The sequence below is a fragment of the Podarcis liolepis genome (genome assembly GCF_965112155.1).
Source record: "Podarcis liolepis genome assembly, chromosome: 1".
Taxonomy (NCBI): domain Eukaryota; kingdom Metazoa; phylum Chordata; class Lepidosauria; order Squamata; family Lacertidae; genus Podarcis; species Podarcis liolepis.
The window spans coordinates 24,259,644-24,281,744 of NC_139554.1; the positions used below are offsets into that span (position 1 = coordinate 24,259,644).

At 42.8% G+C, this 22,101-nt stretch overlaps 1 protein-coding gene across 3 annotated transcripts in view; it reads left to right on the plus strand.

Moving 5' to 3' along the window:
• FOXN3 (forkhead box N3) overlaps positions 1-11,442 on the plus strand; it is a gene marked incomplete at its 5' end in the record, with an annotated part of 140,900 nt that extends 129,458 nt beyond the window's left edge. For all 3 annotated transcript variants that reach the window (XM_083502584.1, XM_083502585.1, XM_083502586.1), the window contains one exon: positions 2,338-11,442. In XM_083502584.1, coding sequence (XP_083358710.1) covers positions 2,338-2,908 — 571 coding nt within the window. In that variant the 3' untranslated portion in view covers positions 2,909-11,442. The remainder of the gene's footprint in view (positions 1-2,337) is intronic.
• Between the last annotated feature and the right edge of the window lie 10,659 nt (positions 11,443-22,101).

Sequence of the window (22,101 nt, forward strand, 5' to 3'; positions counted from 1 at the left end):
GCCTTAATATATAGCTCAACTGTAAAAGTAGTATTTGCAGGATGCCTCATACTAACAAATTTGCAGTTGCGACGACCCTCGTAATACAGCGAGGGGGAAAATTATTTGATCCCCTCCTAAATTTGCCTGTTTGCCCTCTGACGAAGAAATGACCAGTCCATAATTTTAATGGTAGGTTTATTGTAGCTGTGAGAGATCAAATACTTATTTCACTCATTATAATGCACATCAATCCTTGACTTTTGTCTTCTGGGTTTCTGGGGTTTTTCCTGTTGTTATTCTGTCTCTCACATCTACATTAAACCTACCATTAAAATTATGGGCTGGTCATTTCTTCGTCAGAGGGCAAAGGGGCAAATTTAGCAGGGGGTCAAATAATTTCCCCCCCTCACTGTAAGCTAGAATCCATATTTTCCCCAGAATATGGCTAAATGACAAAATGACTGCAGAGTACTTTTTTATATCTTAGTGTGTTGTATAGCAAAAAGACAATACAAAGTACATTTGTCAGTTTTGTTTTTTAAAATTCCCTTATTGTTACTTTTTTCTGTTCAGACTTCCCTGTTCTTGTGTAAATAATAGACTGTTCTCCATATGTTATGGAAAATCCCCTGTGACAGTATATAACATTTTCCCCTCACAGTCCTGCACGTGATGTGTTTGGATAGAAATGTGGCTGCATCTTCAAGCACCCCTCCTCTCCAAACAGATTCAAAAAACACATGACACTATACTGCATTGATTTGATTTTATCTGTTTTTATTGTTTTGAATTTTATTTATCATGAGCCATCATGGGAGGGTATCTACCCTGAAAGGTGGCCTAAAATTGTGCAACAAGTAAAAATAAAAAAAGGAATATTTGTGTGTTCGTACATATGCAGTCTGGTATTGGGGCCAACAAATGGTTTATTAGAATGCAGTAGTTACCCTGTAACTTTAGTGCTGTTGTCTTGACATGTTTTGTGTAGCAAAACTTGGAGGAAGGCTAGGGTAGAAATGTCACACAGTACTTCTGCTACTAAGTACGCAGGCTTAATTTGTTTGCAAATTCTGTCATTCTTAAATGGTCCAAATGATCTAGAAACTGTGTAAAAGACTCAGTAACATGAAAAGGCTAGGCGCTGAACTTTCAGTTCAGCCAGCTGATTAAATGTGTTTTTATTTCAGTTAATTGAATTACATTATAATCAAGCAGTTGGTTAATTTAAATAAATCTGCATACTATGATAGCTTCAAAGTAGTTAATTTTTCAAGGCTTTTGAGGTAAGTATGAGAATTCGCCATTTAATAACAAAAGCATCCCATCCTTCGGACCCAAAACCGGGGTGTGCGTCTTCCAGGACTCACTCCCGGGTGAGTCACGTGACACACATCTCACTCCCGCCCCGCACCCAAAAATGCATGTTTTGGGACACCACGCAAGATCACAGCCCTGTAAAAGTGCTTTTTTGGGGGGCGGGGAGTGCTTTTGGCTCCCAAAATGGCTGCCACAATCTCATGTGAAAACATGGGATGACCCTTTTTTCTGGGGCACTTGACAGGTATGCAAACATCTACCACTTATTGTTAGAAAATAAGGTCCGTATTAATACTTTCCGTACTATAACTATGCACCAAAATAATAATAAAATGACTTCAAAAAGAAATGTGTGCCCCTCAGTCTCAGCCCAACCAATCAAAATGCACCAACTTGCCTCCATCAACTGATACTTAGATAAGGAAGATACCCATAGATAAATCAACCAAAGTTTCAGTAAATTTGCTGGTTGATGGATTTGTAAAGCCAGTTAAATTATTCATTTTCCATAATTTTAAATACGCTCTAACATCTCATGGCCCCACTGGCCAGCAAGATTGTGTTGCCGACTTCAGCTGCCACAGGCCTTAACTGTACTTTCCCTACGATCTCCAGGGGGCCCTCCATTTTACAGCCACTTTTTATGGTGGATGGCCATCAGCCTTGGCCTTTACAATGTTATGTTTGGCTATACAGTGGTACCTCTGGATGTGAACGGGATCCGTTCCAGAGTCCCGTTCGCATCCTGAAGCGAACGTAAGACGCACATGCGCGGGTCACGTTCCGCCGCTTCCGTGCATGCGCGTGACGTCATTTTGAGCGTCTGCGCATGCGCAAGCGGAAAAACCCGGAAGTAACGCGCTCCGTTACTTCCGGGTCGCCGCGGAGCGCAACCCGAAAATATTTAAGCTGAAGCGTCTTCATCCTCAGGTATGATTGTACTTGTTTGTATTCAGGGAGAGCAGTTTTCTCTTGAAAAATACAGTTTTATAGGGGAATTTGATTTGATTGTGTGTTTCCTTCTTCTCCCTTCTCCAGGAATGGAATCTCAAACTGCCGGATGCGGACAGACAGCGAGCAGTCCTGCGGCTCCCCGGTGGTGAGCGGCGACCCAAAGGAGGACCACAACTATAGCAGTGCCAAATCTTCCAACCACCGGAGCACGTCGCCCACGAGTGACTCCATTTCCTCTTCCTCCGCCGACGACCATTACGAGTTTGTTACTAAAGGCAGCCGGGACAGTAGCGATGGCAGTGAGGTCAGCTTCCACAGCCACGAGAGCCATAGCGAAGCGGAAGAGGAGGACAAAAGGCAGAGCTCCCGGAAAGAGACCAAGGATTCTTTAGCTGATAGCGGCTACGCCTCTCAGCACAAGAAACGTCAGCATTTGCTGAAGGCAAAAAAAGTACCGAGTGACACGCTGCCTCTTAAAAAGAGGCGTACGGAGAAACCCCCCGAGAGTGACGACGAGGAGATGAAAGAAGCGGCCGGATCGCTCCTGCACTTGGCGGGAATACGGTCTTGTTTGAACAACATCACCAATCGGACGGCAAAGGGGCAGAAAGAGCAAAAGGACACCACGAAAAACGAGAACAAATCCATTGATTGAACTTATAAAACAATTTCGTTTCAGCACGTCAGGTGAATTCTAATGATTTGTGGCAATATCAACAAATATTTTCTTTGTTTCGTTTTTCTTTTCTTTCACCCCCTCCTCTTCTTCTTCTTCTTTTTTTTTTTGTGTGTGTTTTCTTTTTTTCAAACCCTTGAGATTTTTTTGTTTTTAAATTTTTTAAAGGAGATGGAAGCCATAGAACTCATACTGATACTCAACTAATTTTACAAAAGCTTTTCATTACATGAAGACAAAAAAAGAAAGAAAGTAAAAGCCAAAATTGCCATTGCTTTCTCCAGCTTTGTCAGAAATGCATGGTTGAATATGCTGTGACGTCACCAGTTAATGTGAGAGGAATAAAAATTCGGCATTTGGAAATCTCTTATAACCTAGAAGAAATTGGATAATTTGGAAATCGTTCAGGCCAGGCTGTAAGAATTGAAAGTGGAAAAAAGGCCTTATGATTGGGTTTGTGTGTGACGTGTCTAGAGATTTGGGGGAAGTCGAGAGGCACACACAATATCCTCAGAACCAAGGATCATATATAGTGGCATTTGCTTGCGGTTGTGCCATAGAAATCTTGGAATAGCCACTAATGACAGCTGCTCATACAGTAATGATCTATTAGTGCTTCATGTACTGTATATGGCTCAAAATGTGAAGACTTAATTTATAAATTATGGAATACTGAACTGTGTATGCAATGAGTTTCAGTGAAATAAAGAGGAAGGGGTGGAGGGGGAGGGGGACTAGTGATATTCTTTAATCAATTAATTGTCTTCTATATTTAAATTAAAAGAATGTTTTATAAAAAGCCATAAGCCTGAAGATTGGCACTGCCTGCAAAAATATTATGGGAAAACAAGCTATGAGTTCTTAACTGCCTGAGTGAAAAGCAATCAAATCTGAAGAAAATTATGAGTAGATATTTAAGGAGGATCAAAATAAGAAAACGTTTTCTATAAGTCACAAAGATTTGATCTCACTAGGGGGAAAATGCTACAAAACCTGCCATTAGTATTATATTGCTTTTTTATTCTTTCCAAAAAGTAAAATCCATGTTGGCTAGGCAAAAATATAAAGAAATTGTGCTCCTCAAAATGAGGTACCCAGTTAAGGTCAGTCAGGATTCATCTGTGCAAAAAATGACAATATATTTCCAATTTTAACCACTGCAACCAGCTGAAATTTCTGATCCACATTGCATGGATTCCTTTCTGGGAGGGACTTGGAGTACAAAATAATAATAAAAACAAACCCTTTTTATTAATTCAAAGATAACAAAAGTTCTTGTAAGGTAAATAATGTATTTAGCATGAAGCATGAATTATTTTCATATAAATATAGAAAAATAGAAAAAAGGCTATGCCTCTAATTTTTAAGCCCTTAGGCTTAGTTTGTTTTTGGGGTTTTTGTTTTTTGTTTTTTCCCTCTCTTTTTCCCCTTTTTCCTTTTTTTTTGGAAGCAGGTGTTTTTTAAGGTTTAACCTTTTTCAGGGATAAATACTGACTGTTGGGGAACTTACTCTGCAATATTAAAAATAAAACTTCATGCTCGGGTAGGGCTTGGATGGTTGAATTATATTGCCTTGTCTGCACATTCAGCCCCCTCCCCCTACTTCTCTGTTTTTTGAACACGTTTGTCCTTTCTTTGTCTTTACATGTATTAAAACATTACGCAATAATTTCGAGGGCAAGGCAAGTAGTGAGTGTGTATGATTTAAGGAAGACGGTGGAAGACACTGAATTGTGAACGGTGGGGAAAACTTGGCCATTTGATTTGGGGGAAGACGATGACCACGCAAATCTGCTCATCTGCCAGTGAGGAAACAAGTAACGAAAGGGCTTTGGTTTGAGTTCATTGGGGCGGTTTAAGAGATGCATGCTGAAGACGTGTTCTGTTTACAGCCATACTTGGTTTGCGGTGATGGGTCCATTAGCAGATTGAAAGCTTTGCAATAAGGCAACCTCTTCCAACTGATCTTTTCTTTTTCAGTTGCATTGGTATCAAAGGCCATAATCCTGAGACTTCCAGTCCTATAGGCTGTGATCCATAGGTCGGCACATGGACCAGGTCTCCAGTGGACCACCATCCTAGCTGTGGGTCACCATAGGAAAAATGGGGTTCTCCTAGAACAGCAAAACAAGTTGCAGCCAGAAAGAGAAATTGGCAACCCCTCTCTGGAGCGGATTTGGCATGTGTGAGAGACTCTTTGGGTTCCAGACCTGTAGGTAGACTAAATACAGCTTTACACTGAACAGAAGTCGTGTTGTTTGCTGTTTTGGCGCTCAGGGTTTTTGCCTTGTGTTGGGCTTTGGCAGGAAATGCAGAAAGCATCTTAGGGAATTCCGCTTTGCAGGCTTGGATATTCGTGAAAATGCATACAGTATGAGTTAGACGCTCATGCCAACAGACCTGTGAAATATTGGGAGTGTTGAATCAGGCTTGGAATGACCATCAGCAAGTTCAGCCTATGTGTTACCAGTTCTCTCAATACATCCATGTCTGCCAAAAGAAGGGGGGAGGTAACACTTGCCTAAAGAGAAAAGAAACCATGTCAATCAATTTAAGGGTTTTCTCTCTGAACTAGAGTGCCATATTTAGTTGCCATGGAGTTCTACCAAGCATGAGCAAAATTTTAATAGTAAAAAGATGTGGTAGCCTGTTTAGTGGAATGAAAAAGATATTCCACCATGACAAAAGTGGGAATGGTTCTTAATTCTGATTAGTATTGATTATGCCAATATTTCCATGCTCGAATCAGCACTGTAGCCTATATAGACAACCAGTGGAGTGTAGCATTCTTTATTGCTCATTGTCTAGAAACTAAATCTTGGAATTGACAGGAATTCTGGCTTTGTACTGGGTCAGTCCTCAATGCAGAGAGTCTTTGCCTAAGCCATGGAAGGGGGGGGATGAAGATTGCAGCTGTAGATTTATGTCACATTGCTACATCTGGTCTGCCTGTGCACACACACATACGCACACCCCGTCCCAGTAAATACATCTGTAAACCATGGACTTCCAGCAGGTGCACTGCAAGCTGAATTACAAATTCAAGGGTCATTGCACCTGCTTGTCCTCTAAATAGGGAAAACCCCTCAGGCCCATCCTTGGCACAAGTTTTAAAAAATGGTCGCTGTGCAAGTCTTGCGCAACTGCCTTCCTTCCCGTGAGGTTTGAATGAGGCTTGTTTAGAAGAAACATCACGCCTTAAACACATTTTAAATCACGCATGTGTCCCTCTTCACCCTCTGGTGCCCTTTGGGGCTGTTGGGAGTCTTTAGTCCAAAACATCTGGGGGGCACAAGGTTGGCAAAGACTGCTGTAATCTGCCTTACACTTCTTTGACATGGAGGCATGCTAATCATACATTTTGCTTAGCAACACCAGTGTAAACCCAGAACCACTTCCTTTTCTCCAGTGGTTCCTTTGCAATAGATACTCCACCATTGCTAGCACGAATGTTTTGTGTACAAAAATGCCTTTCCCCTTTCATTTTGATGGACTGTTTTACCATTTACCTTCTTTCTGGTAAGAATGGTCCACAAAACAATTAAATAATCTAATTGGACAGTACGTAAAAAATAAAAACAACAACCCAAACTTCAATTTCACCATGGAGATTCAGGTTCCATAATGATATCTGTACATGAATCAGGCACCCAAAGACTTTGGGCTTGGAAGCTTTTGCAGGTGATGTAGAGCCAAATATTCAAATGTTTGTGTCCACAACATACTTTTACTTCTATCTAGTTTTGGGATTCATTGCTATGCTAATCATCCTGTGAGTAGTACCAGACCTCAGCTGTGGCCTGCCTACAGTGTTCAGGGCAATATATAGGGAAGGTGGGAAACACAGTGTTTACATCAGTAGCTAATCTACTACAGCAATAATCTTCAGATAGAGTGTTTCATAAACAGGAAAGAGCAGTTCTGATATGACTCATTGCTTACAGGAATAAAGGAGCACTGTTCAACAGATGAGGCACAATTAAGCCAAAGTTCATCAATTGGTGCCACAGCTTTCCCACTGAAATTAAAGTACATGCTCCACTTTCCTACTAAAAGCCACAGAGACCTAGGCACTCCTAACTTTTAGGTGAGTCATGCCCCATCTATTGACCATCCATGGGTCATAGCTTGAGTAAAAAAAATTGTCTGTGCTGGGTGCTTCCTTTAATCAGAAAGCAATTGCAGATAATCTTTTTGAAAAAGATGTCATGTCACCTATTCTTGGAGGCAAAGGATGTCTCATTTAAGTATCCCAATTCAGTACCTAATTCCTATTAGTAATGGTTTTGAAATGGAGAAGATCCGATGAAAGCTTGGCTTGTCTCTTGCACAGCCACCTCCAATAAACTGTCATCTTTTATACAAACTCCAGTGTTAGGTCCTACAGTGCCAACTTCTCACTTTGATGCCAAAAGTGGATTAAAGCAGTTGGGTCCAATTATATAGACTTCAGCTGCAGGGATGTACTTACTTCCATTCAGCACATGGTGGATTGTTTCCTCCACACTTCTTGAGCTTCTTACCTGTGTGCCACAGCCATTTGGAAAACAGTGCACAGAGGGAGTGCTTGTTTTGGAAATACTATTTTGGAAATACTTGATTATTTGTTAGAATTTAGATGGGGATTTTTTTTTAACAAGAAAAATCTTAAGTCACAGAATTCATGACAACTTAGGTATTTTATACACAAATTCTTCCTGTTTTGTGTATGACCATTTTACTGTGGAAAGTACCTGTAATCGAGGGTTTTTCATAAAGTTGGATGTAAAATGTTATCATAGCTTCGGTGCTGAAAACTTGTGGGCATGATCCAGACACCGCACAAGCCCAGAGCATATTCTGATAGAGGTAGCATCCAGAGAACTCATGGACCTTGCACTGCAGGATCCGAGCTAGCACTAGGCAGGTGAGCAACTTGGCCTCTTGTACTGTACAGAACAACAGTCCAGTAAGTCCTTGACTCCCATGGGTGGCTGTCTTGGAGCACTTAACGCATGCCTCAGAAGATGCAGGCCCTGCTCAGCTGCATCCTTCCTCTATCTAGACCTTCAGATAGTTTGAAATGGGATAACATCTCAGAACGTCTTCAGGATGCATGGATGGGGTACAGAGGTCCTTGCTGAGCTGGCCATTCTTTGAGCAGTGATGAGGATGCTCTGCCCATTCACCATGGCTGAATACAGGATTGGGGCAGGTGCATCCAGTTTTTCTTAAGTAGCTTCCAAAGTACTCGGGCACTTGGGTAAAGCCTTTAAAATAAGAAAATGTTTAATGTATGCCACCAGTCTTTCCAGGTTCGCTTATGTTTATTAAATTCTTATCTTACAGTCTGTTTATCATCCACGTTAACAGATGCACAAGCAGTTCTCTGCAAACCTTTCTGACAGCCAACCTGATGCTGGCTGCTTTCATCAAGCTTGTGTCTCTCAACATGTTTTCAGATCCTCCTCAAAGAGCAAATCGGTGATAGAACTGCTGCTACACCAGTGAATCAAGGGCTCTCGCATTCACTTCTTTAGTGGTCAAAGGTGTGTGTGTTTTGCACACTCTGAGCTGTCCCCAACACAGAAGTGAATGAACTTTGCATCAGCTTGCACACAAGTTCATGTGCATGGTGAAACGGTCTGGATTGGGGCTGATGCAGGCACATCCTTTGTCCAAACTAAGTATAAACCCAGTACATGGCAGGCAGAATATGAGAATCTCAATATAGTGGGGCAGAGCTTGTGAACCATGGGGTGGCTGTTGAGGCTTGCTGGTCACAAATATTCACTCCAAGCTTGTGGCATGCATTGCCCTTGCTGTGTTACATTTGCATGTGGTCTTGGGTGGTTTGGCAAGATGGCAGTCACATCTGTAAGATGCTACAGGCCAAATGGTGGTGATCAGTGCCATTGGCTATTCAATTCTCAATTACATACCAGTTGGTTTTCCCACTCATTCTGACCATCTCCCTTCAAACTGGACAATGAGAAGGTGATTAGAGAGCCCAGGTACCTTCCTACATTAAATGAAAGAACTACTGTTAAAAACAAAGGGTGCACTACCAGTTTATACCAGGAGATTATTTGGCTCTGGATAACCTGCAAAAAGTCCTTAGGTTTTGCCATTAATAAGTAAAATTAGGCAATTGACTTCAGTAAGCTGCCCAGCTAATAGTTTTGTTGTTATGCCCATGTTTCTTTGTTACCATTTTTAAAAAGTATTCTTCCACCTGAGACCAGGCTCATTCACAGTCAAGTCTGTGACTGTTCTTGCCAGCTCTCCCTATAATATGTAAAACACTGTTATGCACATAAATGCAGCACTGTGATCTAATTTAAATAACCTTATTATACTAAATATGTAATATACTTTTAACATTTTGCTACAGTGATAATCTTCTGCCAACATCCAATGTCTCTTTGCTTTCTATTGTAGGGAATAAAAAGATGCTGTTAACAACACCCAGTTTACTTTTCCTTTGCAGAACGCATAAATCCATTTATCGTTTTTGGTGTAGGCTTTGTATTAACTGGATGTAGAAAAAACATTTAGTCTGTGGTTCGTATGAACTTTTCTCATCGCATCTGTTCCTACCCCGTATCTTTGATTGTAGTAATCAGCCACAAACCAGGAGGGGAAGCATTTTGGTAGGAATACGTGCAACCTTTTTGATGCTCTTTTTTCCCCCCTGGAATGAAAGTTCAGAATCAGTGGGTTGATTTTACAATGTTAACTACGTCCACGCAATCCTATAACTCAGCAAGCAGCCACTTGCCTTGCTGACTCGAAACCAAAACCAAAAGTGAATAAACATTAGCACATGCAACGATAAACCATGGTTTAATGCTTCCATGAGCCTGAGAGAAGCGACAGCCTTACACACTCCCCTCTCTTCCTTGTTAATAGATAAATGGAGGATCATGGTTTAGAACATTGGCCAAACAAGTCAACTTTAAACTGTGAGTTAGGAAGCTGGCTTGTTTAACTAACCGTTGTTTGTTATACAGCACAATCCCCCATTTTGAACATAATGCTAAATCAAGCTTCTTGGAAAGCTAATTTAAACTTGGAAGAAATTCTCCTCTTGGCTATGCAGGAGGAGGGGTTTGTGGAAGTTTGTCCACCTCGCACCAAACCATAGATTTTTACATATGTGAACCAGGCATCTATCTGTGATGCTGTGCTTCATTGGTCTACGTTTAAAACCACAAAAGTGGTTTAATACGGACTTCCTTGTAGATGCACATGCTATCAAGTTGCACTGCATTTTATTTCTAGTGAGAACAGGGGAGAGACTTGAGAAATTAGAATTAGTAGTTCTAGGAACTCCACTTAAGACCTTGGCTTCAACAGAGTGGGTACAAACCAGTGGCTTGAACCAGGGCTTTGGACACGTAGGCTTTTTAAGAAAGTTGGAATCACATCCATCAACTTTTTTGTTGGAAGGAAGTAAGCTCCCCACAAACAGCCAATTGAAAGGATTTCAGCTTTTTTAAAAAAGAGGGGTGTGACACACAAGTGCTGCCCAGGCTATTGAATTGGGAAGGAGAATGATGTATTTGCACACATGATTTCATGTAGCGCTCAGGATCTGCATGCAGAAGTTGGATTAGGGTGTTATTGAAATGACCGTGAGAACTCTCTGCCCTTTTACTGAATTCAGACTTCTGATGTGACTGGTATGTTTTGTATGATGTGACTTTGCTGGCTGTGGCTTGAAAGCTGATAATTTTCTTTCTCTGGTTCCAGTTCAGAGTGAGAATGTAGTGCTTTTTGAAAAAAGTTTATTGATAAGTTTTTCCTCGCCAGCCCTTCCCTAATGCACCCAGTATTTTGGGGAAACAATTGTTTTTGCTTTACCGGTTTCGCGTCTGCATTATACACACTCACTACTTCAGTTTGCCTTGGTGTCAAATGTTGGAAGGGATGGGGATAGGGAATGATTTCTGAGTGTATGAAAAGCATTATGAACTTGTACATTTTTATACTCTTCTGTAATATTTTTGAAATATTTCTTTTGTTCTGCAGGAAAAAAAAGTGATGAAGCAATCAAAAGACCAATAAGTACAATATCAATGCTTTAGGGGTCATGAGACCTTCATTGGCCAATAGATTAATTTAGTACAGCAATAAGCCATTTTTTCCTCTCTTTTTTGTTTCTGTTTTTTAATTCCTTTTTTGTTTGTTTTTAATGCTGTACTAGGTAAATGGAACTGCCAGTTTCATTGACATAAAATGAGAACTGTGATGGGGGGCATAAACAGTGATGTTAAGTTGTATTTGTGTTTACCTAAATGAGCAGTCGAAAGGCAAGTGCAATCAGCCAGAAATACAAGGAAAAAAACGTTGATCTAGAGGCATACTTGCATTTTACGTTTCTTGATGTGTAATCATATTGCCAAAGACAAACTCTTTCATCAGTTATTATTGTAAATAACACTTTCCCAAAACCTACCATAAAGTTTCTGTGATGTATTGTCTTCCAGTTGCAATAAAAATTACTGAGTTGCATCAATTGAATAATTGCACTTACGGGTGTTGGCTTTTATTGTTTCATTCATTCATTTATATATATATTTTTGCTGGGCCCTTGTTTGAGGCAGGCAGTGCTGCTGAAGAAGCTACCCAATTTAAAACATCCTTATTTACCGTATTTTTTGCTCTATAAGACTCTTTTTTTCTCTCCTAAAAAGTAAGGGGAAATGTGTGTGCGTCTTATGGAGCGAATGCAGGCTGCGCAGCTATCCCAGAAGCCAGGAACAGCAAGAGGGATCGATGCTTTCGCTGCGCAGTGATCCCTCTTGATGTTCTGGCTTCTGGGTTTCAGAATATTTTTTTCCTTATTTTCCTCCTCCAAAAACTAGATGTGTTTTATGGTCTGGTGCGTCTTATAGAGCGAAAAATACGGTAATTTGGATTACCCCAGGACCTGCTTTTTTCTTTTTTCAAGCAGCCTAAACAAAGAGGGTTTGAAGAAATTGTTCCGCCTTAGACTTTTCATGTAGGATACGGCTATCGGTGGCTGCTGGCTGCAATTGATATGTTTTGCCTCTGAATACCAGTTGCTGGGAGTCGCAAGTGGGGAGCACTGTTGGGATCAGGTCCTGCCCTTGTGCTTGCCATAGACATCTGGTTGGCCACTGTGAGAACTGGATGAGATGGGCCATTGACTTGATACAGCAGGCTCTTCCTATGGTTTTTCTTCATTTATCACATTTATTCTCTTCCCAAGAAAGGAGTTTTGGAAGATGAACGTAGGGTCATCCTGTTCTACCTTCTCAACAATCCTGAGATTGGTTGGATTGGGAGGTGTGTGACTAAACTCTGCTGCCTTTGAGCAAGACTGCAGGAGAAAGTAGTTCATATTTGTAGGGCAATCACTACCAGCTTTCTTGGACTTGGCACTCAACATGGCATTGCCTGGAAGCAACTCCTGCCTGATCATAAATCCTTTGGAGAAAAAGAGGTTTTGAAGTATTGGACTATGAATTAGCTATTCCCATGAATTTACTTTTAAGTGTTGTTCATCTTGAATGGGTTGTTGCTGACTCACACAAGTGTGAGCCTTCTGTTTTCACCATCCTAGACATCGTCCATATACTTTCCTTATTATTTTTATATTGCCAGAGGGCTGACGAATTAATTGAAGACATTACATAGTTGGCTTTTCTCATTGCGCTGCTACTTTAGTGTATCCACTTTCTTTAGTTAACAGTGTTTGGTATCAGATTAACCATTAAGAATTGGGCACTGATTCAGAAGATTAATACACTTGCAGTCATACATTCATAATTGACATGTCCAGATAAATTATTTTGTATCAATATGCTGTTCACCACTTAGGGGGGCCTTTAGGTCAAACAGCTGTATATAAGTAACAAGGGCCATGCAAAAGGCCTCTATACCAACACAAAGAGGGCCTTGTCCATATCCCACTGCTTCAATAATAAGAATAATTTTATTATTTATACCCCACCCATCTGGCTGAGTCAGAAGCAAGAAGACTTTATTCACTGACTTAAGCACTAGGAAGTTGACATCAGATTAGCTCAGACAAGTCCAAAGTACTTAATTTTATTATTAAGCTTATTTGCCAAGTCAAGTCAGGCTTTAGGAGTTACCAATCTAGCCAGCTCTCCTCATCCCGCTCCCCACACCTCCCAAAATATGGTGTGATGTTCAAGATGCCAACTCAGAAGAAGGGTCTCATGGACTTTACAGCAGCAGTGACCAAGCTGTGGACTGCAGGTTCTGTTGGCCTACAACTCCCATCATCCCTGACATGTTGGTTGGGGTGTGGGGAGAGATTGTGGAAGGGAGGAGTGGCCCAGGGAAGTCCCTAGAGGCCAGACAGAAAGGCTTGGGGGCCACCTTTATCCACCAGCCCTGATGTCCCCCACTTTTGTGTTACAAGATGGGTCTGCATGCCACCCCTTCTTCCCTTGTCCCACCACTAGTGTTGAAATTAGGTCTGTCTGCCAGGCCAGTTGTCCCTTGTACATGAAAATGCTGTCTTATCCTTCAGATTGGGCAGCTCAGTGTCATGGGATAGTCATGGCTGCTTGACTCACTCTGTCTAATGGTAGGGCCAGCCCTGGCTGAAGTTAGCCCTCAGTAAGGAGCACTCAGCTTGGCCAATATGGAGAAAGCGAAAATTCTAAAACACTTTGGGATTTTTATTTTTAGTATCTGACGTGGGGGTGGGGGGCAGCGTTCCTATGCATGTGGCTGATGGGGGCCTTGAATTGCTTTTTTTTTTTTTTTTTTTTTGCTGAGCCATAACACCACCTTAGCTCCCTGTGTTTTTAGTTGATTAGTCAATACACACACAGGATGAGACCCCAGCCCTCCTAGGGTTGATCTGGAAAGCACGTCATTCTCATTGCTCATCAAAGCACAAAATGTTCTCCCTAGTAGAGCCAGTGTATTGATAACCAGCAAAAGCAAGTAACTAATCATTTATTGCAATCCCATGCTGAGTGGGCTTTTTAAAATAGATGACAAAGTGGTTTCCCCACCCGCTTTGACCCTGCTTTCTGTGTGATTTCCATTGTGAAAATGTTAGGTTTCTGCAGGAACTGCATTGACCGTGTTTACTTCTGTTTACATAGCAGGGCAGGCAAACAGCGAATGGTACATTAACAAAAACACACAGGGCATCCTTGAATCATTCGCCCTCTCCTACTTTATGCAGATGCACTCTTAAAAAACACGGAGCATAGGCCTTGGTTTGAATCACACCAGCCACAGAGATCAGCATGATACGATGATGTAAAATTAGACTGCTGGCCTTGCCTTCTGTGTGTCAATAAGGGCTCTTATTTTAATCTAGGTCACTGGTGATCTAGGCCAACCGGCAGCACTGTTGCCACTTACAGCAGGTATTTGGGGCACAGCTGGGGAAAAAGGAAGATGGCCTGGGCACTTGCCTCAAGCATTCAACAAAGCTGGCCCTACCATTGGGCAGAATGAGGCACCTGCCTCAGGTGGCAGATTCTGAGGGCCAGGAAATGAAGAGAACTCTGTTTGCCTGCTCCATACTTCCTTAGCTACTCTGCTGCCCTCAAGTGTAGTGCAAGACATTGTCTATGTGCCAGTGATGGAGTAAGATTCAACTACCAATCTACTGTGTGTGGATTGGGAGGAGGTGCCATTTTGTCTCTTACCTTAGGCAGCAAATTGTCTTGAGCCTGCCCCTGTAGCCAAGCTCATCCACCCAGTGACCATGTGAAAGAGGGGGACTGGTCCAAGGTCAACGAGTGAGTCTCATGGCTGAGGGACGTTTTGAACCTGGATATCCAACAAACTAAATTCATTGATTTTTAAAGCTTACGCATGAAGATTAAGTAGTATCTCTTTATTTGCATGTTGTTGTTGTTTAGTCATTTAGTCGTGTCCGACTCTTTGTGACCCCATGGACCAGAGCATACCAGGCACTCCTGTCTTCCACTGGCCTTCCGCAGTTTGGTCAAACTCATGCTGGTAGCTTCGAGAACACTGTCCAACCATCTCGTCCTCCGTCGTCCCCTTCTCCTTGTGCCTTCCATCTTTCCCAACATCAGGGTCTTTTCCAGGGAGTCTTCTCTTCTCATGAGGTGGCCAAAGTATTAGAGCCTCAACTTCATGATCTGTCCTTCCAGTGAGCACTCAGGGCTGATTTCCTTATGAATGGATAGGTTTGCTTTTCTTGCAGTCCATGGGACTCTCAAGAGTCTCCAGCACCATAATTCAAAAGCATCCATAATTCAAAAGCTGAAGGAAATCAGCCCTGAGTGCTCACTGGAAGGACAGATCCTGAAGCTGAGGCTCCAATACTTTGGTCACCTCATGAGAAGAGAAGACTCCCTGGAAAAGATCCTGATGTTGGGAAAGATGGAGGGCACAAGGAGAATGGGACGACAGAGGACGAGATGGTTGGATAGTGTTTTCGAAGCTACCAGCATGAGTTTGACCAAATTTCAGGAGGCAGTGGAAGACAGAAGTGCCTTGCGTGTTCTGGTCCATGGGGTCACGAAGAGTCGGAGATGACTAAACGACTAAACAACAACAACATGTCCACACCCACCATTGCTATGGCATTAAGGTGCACTGCTCTCTCGTGCATTTCACATGCATTCACAGCAGCGCTCGGTTCCTGCTGACTGCTCTGAATTGTGGATATATTCCCACCATATGCTTATCTGAGAGGAGAATTGCCGTACATAACCTCAAGAAGTTGGAGTCTAACCCCTTGAAATGCCAGACCCTCTTGAGGTCCTGTTCTGTGTCTTTGTTCAACTAGAAAAGTAAACAAATGGGGAAAGGTTAGGCTTTTGCTGATGTTCCCGTGAATGAAGCAGCTAATCGCTCAGACGTTTAACTCTCCTGGGCAGGCAGAATTTGCACTGTCGTGCTCCTCCCTTCAAATCCGGCTGCAGTGAAATTCATGTGCTGTGACAACAACGCATCGAGTAAATTGCTGAATTCCACCCACAATCTCTTTGCAATATACAACCAACCACACAAAATATGGGTTCACATTAAAAAGGCAGCATGCCGGGCTGCCAGCATTGAAAGTCCCTAAGTAAACCATTTAGAGGTTTTGATGATTAAGTGGGATATAAATCCTGCTAAATGAAAAAAAAAAAAAAAGTGCTGTGACAAAAGGACAAATTGATAACCTGGCATCAGCAATCAGGTCTTCGAGTATTTTTAACAAATGTTTTGGAACTAATGTGTGCAAAAGTGCTTTGAGAATTAATTACCAGTACCCATCCCTCCTCTGTGTGGTATTGGAATGCAAGATCTCAGGAACCATCATGCAAAATCTGGTTATGATATCTTCAGGTGCCATAAAGAACAGACAAACAGTGAACTTTTGAAAATGTATGGCAGTAGATTATGAATTACTTTTATTTTATTTTAAATACTTATAAAGTGCTTTAATATTAAAACTCCCAAATCACTGCACAAAAGAATAAAAAGGATGTGATTCTGTATTAGTGTGGCAGCATCTACCCTATGCAACTCCCTCCCGGTACCCATAAGACGGGGTACTCTCTTGTTTTTGCAGCATATGTTGTAGAATTTTCTCTTTCAACATACCTTGTAAGTGGAGGTTGGTTGGTTGGTTGGTTGGTTGGTTGGTTGGTTTTAAAAAAGCAAAGTCAGTATCTGTCCTGGATTTGAATCTGGTGTTTTAATATGTAATTGTTTTAACAGTTTTCATGCATGCCGTTGTTATATATGCGACCAAGATGACAAAAGGTCTGGAAATCAAGCCTTATGAGGAACGGTTGAAGGAGCTGGGTATATCTAGCCTGGAAAATAGGAGAGTGAGAGGAGATATGATCGCCATCTTCAAATATCTAAAGGGCATCCATCACATGGAGGATGGAGCAAGCTTGTTTTCTTCTGCTCTGGGGAGTTGAACTTGAACCAATGGCTTCAAGTTACAAGAAAGGAGATTCCGACTAAACATCAAGAAAAACTTTCTATACCAGCTGCACTGGCTCCCGGTGCAGTACAGGATCAGGTTTAAGGTGCTGGTTTTAACCTTTAAAGCCCTATATGGCCTAGGACTCTCGTACCTACGGGACCGCCTCTCCCGGTATGTCCCACAGAGGAACTTACAGTCTACAAACAAAAACATCTTGGAGATCCCAGGCCTCAACCAGAGCCAGGGCTTTTTCGGCCATGGCCCCAATCTGGTGGTGGAACACTCTGTCACAAGAGACTAGGGCCCTGGGGGACTTGACATCTTTCCGCAGGGCCTGCAAGACGGAGCTGTTCCACCAGGCCTTTGGCCTAGGCACAGTCTGGTCCCCTCTCTCCTTCTGTAATCCTCATAGAACTCTAGCCCGATGGTTGACATTAATTTGATTCTGAATTGATTTTAGAATGTATTTTAATTAACTGACCGTGATTTTATGTAAATTGTGCTATTTTTACTGTTGTTAGCTGCTCTGAGCCCGGCTTTGGCCGGGGAGGGCGGGATATAAATAAAAAATTATTTTTATTTATTATTATTGCATGCAGCTCAGACAGGGGAGATACATAAGTTGTGGTCGAGGGCATAGCCTCTCTGTTGCAGCAACTGCCTCATCAGGTACACACCTAGGAGCAGCTGAGAGGTCATGGACTGATAGACATGGCTTTTCCTAACTTGTATGTGTACTTTAGACAATAGTCAATTCCTCACTCAGGACATTTCTTGCCTAACAGCACGGTGACAGTTGCAGCCAGTCAGAACAAGCATTACTGAGCTGGATGGACCAATGGTCTAAAGGAGAACAAAGCAGCTTCCTGTGGTCCTAACCAATATCACTAACCTGAAAATCCTTAGGTGAGCGAAACAGATTTCAGCATACATTGAAAACAAAGTTAATGCAAGTGTTAATGCAAGGGGCAAGTGTTCCAGGTGGCAGGTGCCACCACGCTAAAGGTTCTGCTTACCCGGCTAGCCACAGGGGCCTCTTCATATGATTTTGGTGACAGGGCAGGCCTATAAGGGAGAGGGCAGTCTCAGGTAACCTACTTCCAAGTTGTTTAGGGCTTTAAAAGGTAAAGGGACCCCTGACCATTAGGTCCAGTCGTGAACGACTCTGGGGTTTCAGCGCTCATCTCGCTTTATTGGCCGAAGGAGCCGGCGTACAGCTTCTGTGTCATGTTGCCAGCATGACTAAGCCGCTTCTGGCGAACCAGAGCAGCACACGGAAACGCCATTTACCTTCCCGCTGGAGCGGTACCTATTTATCTACTTGCACTTTGACGTGCTTTTGAACTGCTAGGTTGGCAGGAGCAGGGACCGAGCAACGGGAGCTCACCCCGTTGCGGGGATTCGAGCCGCCGACCTTCTGATCGGCAAGTCCTAGGCTCTGTGGTTTAACCCACAGTACCACCCGCGTCCCTTTGTTTAGGGCTTTAAATACTACTAATAAAGCCTTAAACTTGAACCACTAGCATATTGGCAGTCAGTGCAGATATTTGGGCAGAGATGTTACGCGATGGTGAAGGGATGCTCTGCTCAGCAACCTAGCCACTGCCGTCTGCACCAGCTCTCTCTGCCTTGCTCTTTAGGTTTTTCCCACCACCTTCCCAAATGAATGGATTATTTTTATGCAGTTCCTGCAAGCACACTCTTAAAAAGCTAACCTGACAAGCTGGCCTCCCTGCTTCCCCAGGCCTTCTCCCAAATTCTCTCCTCTGGCTTCAAGTTGTCTCATTATATGCTAAAGGACTCTCTTCCAGGCAGGGTCTTGCAGATCTAATTAAATCTGCTTCTGTATCAACTGTGCTTTTAAGAAGAAGAAAAAAATAGTATTGATTGGTGAAACTTTTCGACCCACTTTAATCTAAAGTAATCTAAACAGGGCTTAAGCTTCAAAAGCCTGGTGATTCTCCGAGCTTCAAAAGCTCTTACTTACTTCATTCTGGATGCTTTAATGCTCCCAGCAACCCTATGGATTTTAATGTTAGAGGCTGCAGTCATGGCTCTGACACTATTCCCTAAATTCAGCCTCTATTGATTATCATGTAAAGGCAGAGAGTGAGAACTGCTTGGAAGAAAACAAAGGGCTTTGATTTTTATTGAGCAAGACTGATTCATTCACTCCAGTTGCATCACTCCCTTTGGTACGGGATCTTATTAGGAGCTAATTTAGTCCCTTGTTCAATAATGGTTTTATTCAGGCATCAAGCATTTCATTTTCTGAGTGTCTCCTTCTTCCCTCCTCTGTAACTGCTCTTTCCTTTTCGTATCGGCAAATTAAAACAAGTTGTATCTACCACCAGTCGGTCTGTCTCTCCATGCAACTCATGAAATGAGCTGCCTTCTGCAGTTGTGACAAACTGGGTTCAGAAAGGACATGATTGGAGCTTGCACCAGTTACTGAACTGGTGGTTACCACTTTGTTTCTGTGATCAATTCAGAGTGCTGCTTTTGACTGATTTTGATTTTTTGAGGTAGGAATGGGGAACCTGTTATGTACTGCATGGTTTTTCAACCTTTTTTGGGCAAAGGCACACTTGTTTCATGAAAAAAATCACGAGGCACACCACCACTGTGTGTGGAGAGGGAGATGCCAGAGCCCCGCTGCTCTCTATGGGGAATCGGATGACAGCGGACCGCCTGTCCGCTCTCATCCGATCCCATCCGATCTGATCCCCACCCAGGACGGATGGAAAATAGGGTGGACACAGTCCGGCGCCCGCCTAGTGGGCGAAAATGTGACATTTTTTAAAAAAAAAATCTTTCGAATTTTTCCATTTTTCCCACGGCACACCAGGCAACATCTCGCGGCACACTAGTGTGCCGCGGAACAGTGGTTGAAAAACACTGATGTACTGAAGTTCTCACCCTGGGCCAGCAGGGAGATACTGTAGATAGTTTTCACTCAGGTCCACATATGCAAATAAGGAATTGAAAGTGACGTTCAGTGATTGGATAGTTACAGAAAGTTGTTACTGTTGCTTTGTAGTTGAGCTCTATATAAGCAGGTTGGCTGAACCCTTCAGCCCAGTTCTGTTCTGGGCCTGTAAATAAACAAGAGCTGTTTGAAGAATCACTGTGTCGTCTGATATGTTCACCCACAACTTAACAGAACCTTTGTCCTCCTTGCTGCTGTTGGATTGCTCCTCTCCTTCTTCCCTGACCATTGGCCATGATGGCTAGGACTGATGGGCTGGAGTCCAATAAATTCTGCAGGGCTGTAAGTGTCCCATCTCTGCCCTGCACATTATGCGGCTGGTATATCTTCAGAACCAGTCCTGTAGTATCCCATGGGTTCGGAAAGGGTACGCAGGGTGTGGGAAAACCTTGCAACAGACCTGCCCTAATACCAAGAAGCAGGAGAGCTTCAATAGTTGTGTTTATTCGTGAACAACAAAACAGCAGCTCTGTATATCAGATAGGACTTGCTGCACAGGCAAGACCAGGGGTCAGCAAACTTTTTCAGCAGGGGGCTGGTCCACTGTCCCTCAGACCTTGTGGGGGGCCGGACTATATTGGGGGGGGGATGAACGAATTCCTATGCCCCGCAAATAACCCAGAGGTGCATTTAAAATAAAAGGACACATTCTACTCATGTAAAAACACGCTGATTCCTGGACCGTCCGCAGGCCGGATTTAGAAGGCGATTGGGCTGCATCCAGCCCCCAGGCCTTAGTTTGCCTACCCATGGGAAAGACTAAGGTTCCAACTAGTTCCCAGTTAACTAAGGAGGGGAAATGTGAATGTGGGAATTCTATTATATACTAGGCAAGACAGGCCACAAGAGCCCATGAAGCACCCGTCTGAGGCAATGGAAGTACAAGAGGCAACTTTCCGTACTCCCCAACACTTCCGCCACCAGAAGAATGCCCCCGCTCCACTGGCAGAGAAGCCTAGTGGCAACACTTTGTGGAACACTGCAGTTCCCACTTAGTTCAGTGACAGCCGGCGCATTCCAGCAGGGGAAATGGCGGCATTTCCATTTTGCCTCAGGTGGCAAACAGGATGGGTCACTCCTGCAGGCTCCACACAGACACACATTAATGGTTTCCACCAATCAAGGCAGATATGAACTCTGGAGGGCTTTCCCCTTGTCAAGTGCCATTTGAAAGGCATGGCAGGCAGGAATGGGGGGTTCAGATGCTTCCAGTAAGGATTTTTGTCACTTGTTGAGTGCCCTAATGTAAGCTGAATCAAAAATGGAGGGACTGGGGTGGTGTACATCCTACCAGCTTAAAATGCAGCTAGGTTGTTCTTTTTCTTGGTTCGGGCTGAAGCTGGTTTCAGGAAAACCACATCAAAATACAGGATTTCCCAAGAAACAACAATATAGATACCAGGCAGATATAGGTTGTGGTTTAACTCATACGTGCACTGCTTCCCAAACCAGCAGTGGGAGTACACTGGGTGAAGAGTAAACCGGAATGTCTAAACAGGTTGGGAGTGACATTATTGCTGGATCAGTACATCCATTTTAAATCAATTCACTTACTTAAGTGCACATTTTCTAACATAACCGAGCCGAGTGGCAAAAAGGCCATATTCCAGACTGTGAGCTAATTTTGTTTGCTTCTTTCTTGCTGTGTCTTTCCTTTTCATATTCTTTCATGCGGGGAAGAGAAATGATTGCTAATGAATTGCAAGTATGGGGTATGTGGAGATCAGTTTACAAGGCCCAAATACCCTGCAATACAACTATGCCAAAGTGATCGAGCTACGATAGGAAATTGACCCAGAGTGCACATTCCACTGAGAGAGCCTGGGCAAATGTAAATTAATGTGACTGGATGAAATCCGAAAAGTCATAACACGGTGGGGTGCTTAACACATCAGATGGAATGTGAAAATTATGCTTTTCCTGACATCACAGTCTTGGAGAAATGAAAGTGGTGTTTAAATTCTTCTACAAAGAAAGGAGTTGGGTGCCAGGAAAACAGATTTGCTGGTGCTTATTAAAATGTACACTGCCGTTCATGACTCAGGCTGATTTTCAGAAGTCCTCAGATTTATTTGCCTGTCCAATCTTTTACTTTTGTTCACCTTTCTCTTGAGTTAAAATCTCCCCTTTGAAATCTCCTAGCAGTATGAAAAGCAGATATGAAACTACTTCAGAATCTGCTCCAACTGCCTGTGGTGTTTCAACCAGCTTAAAAAAACCATTCTTACTAGACATTCCAGCTGTGATCTTACTCTGAGGTATGTGTTTCTTAAAAGTACC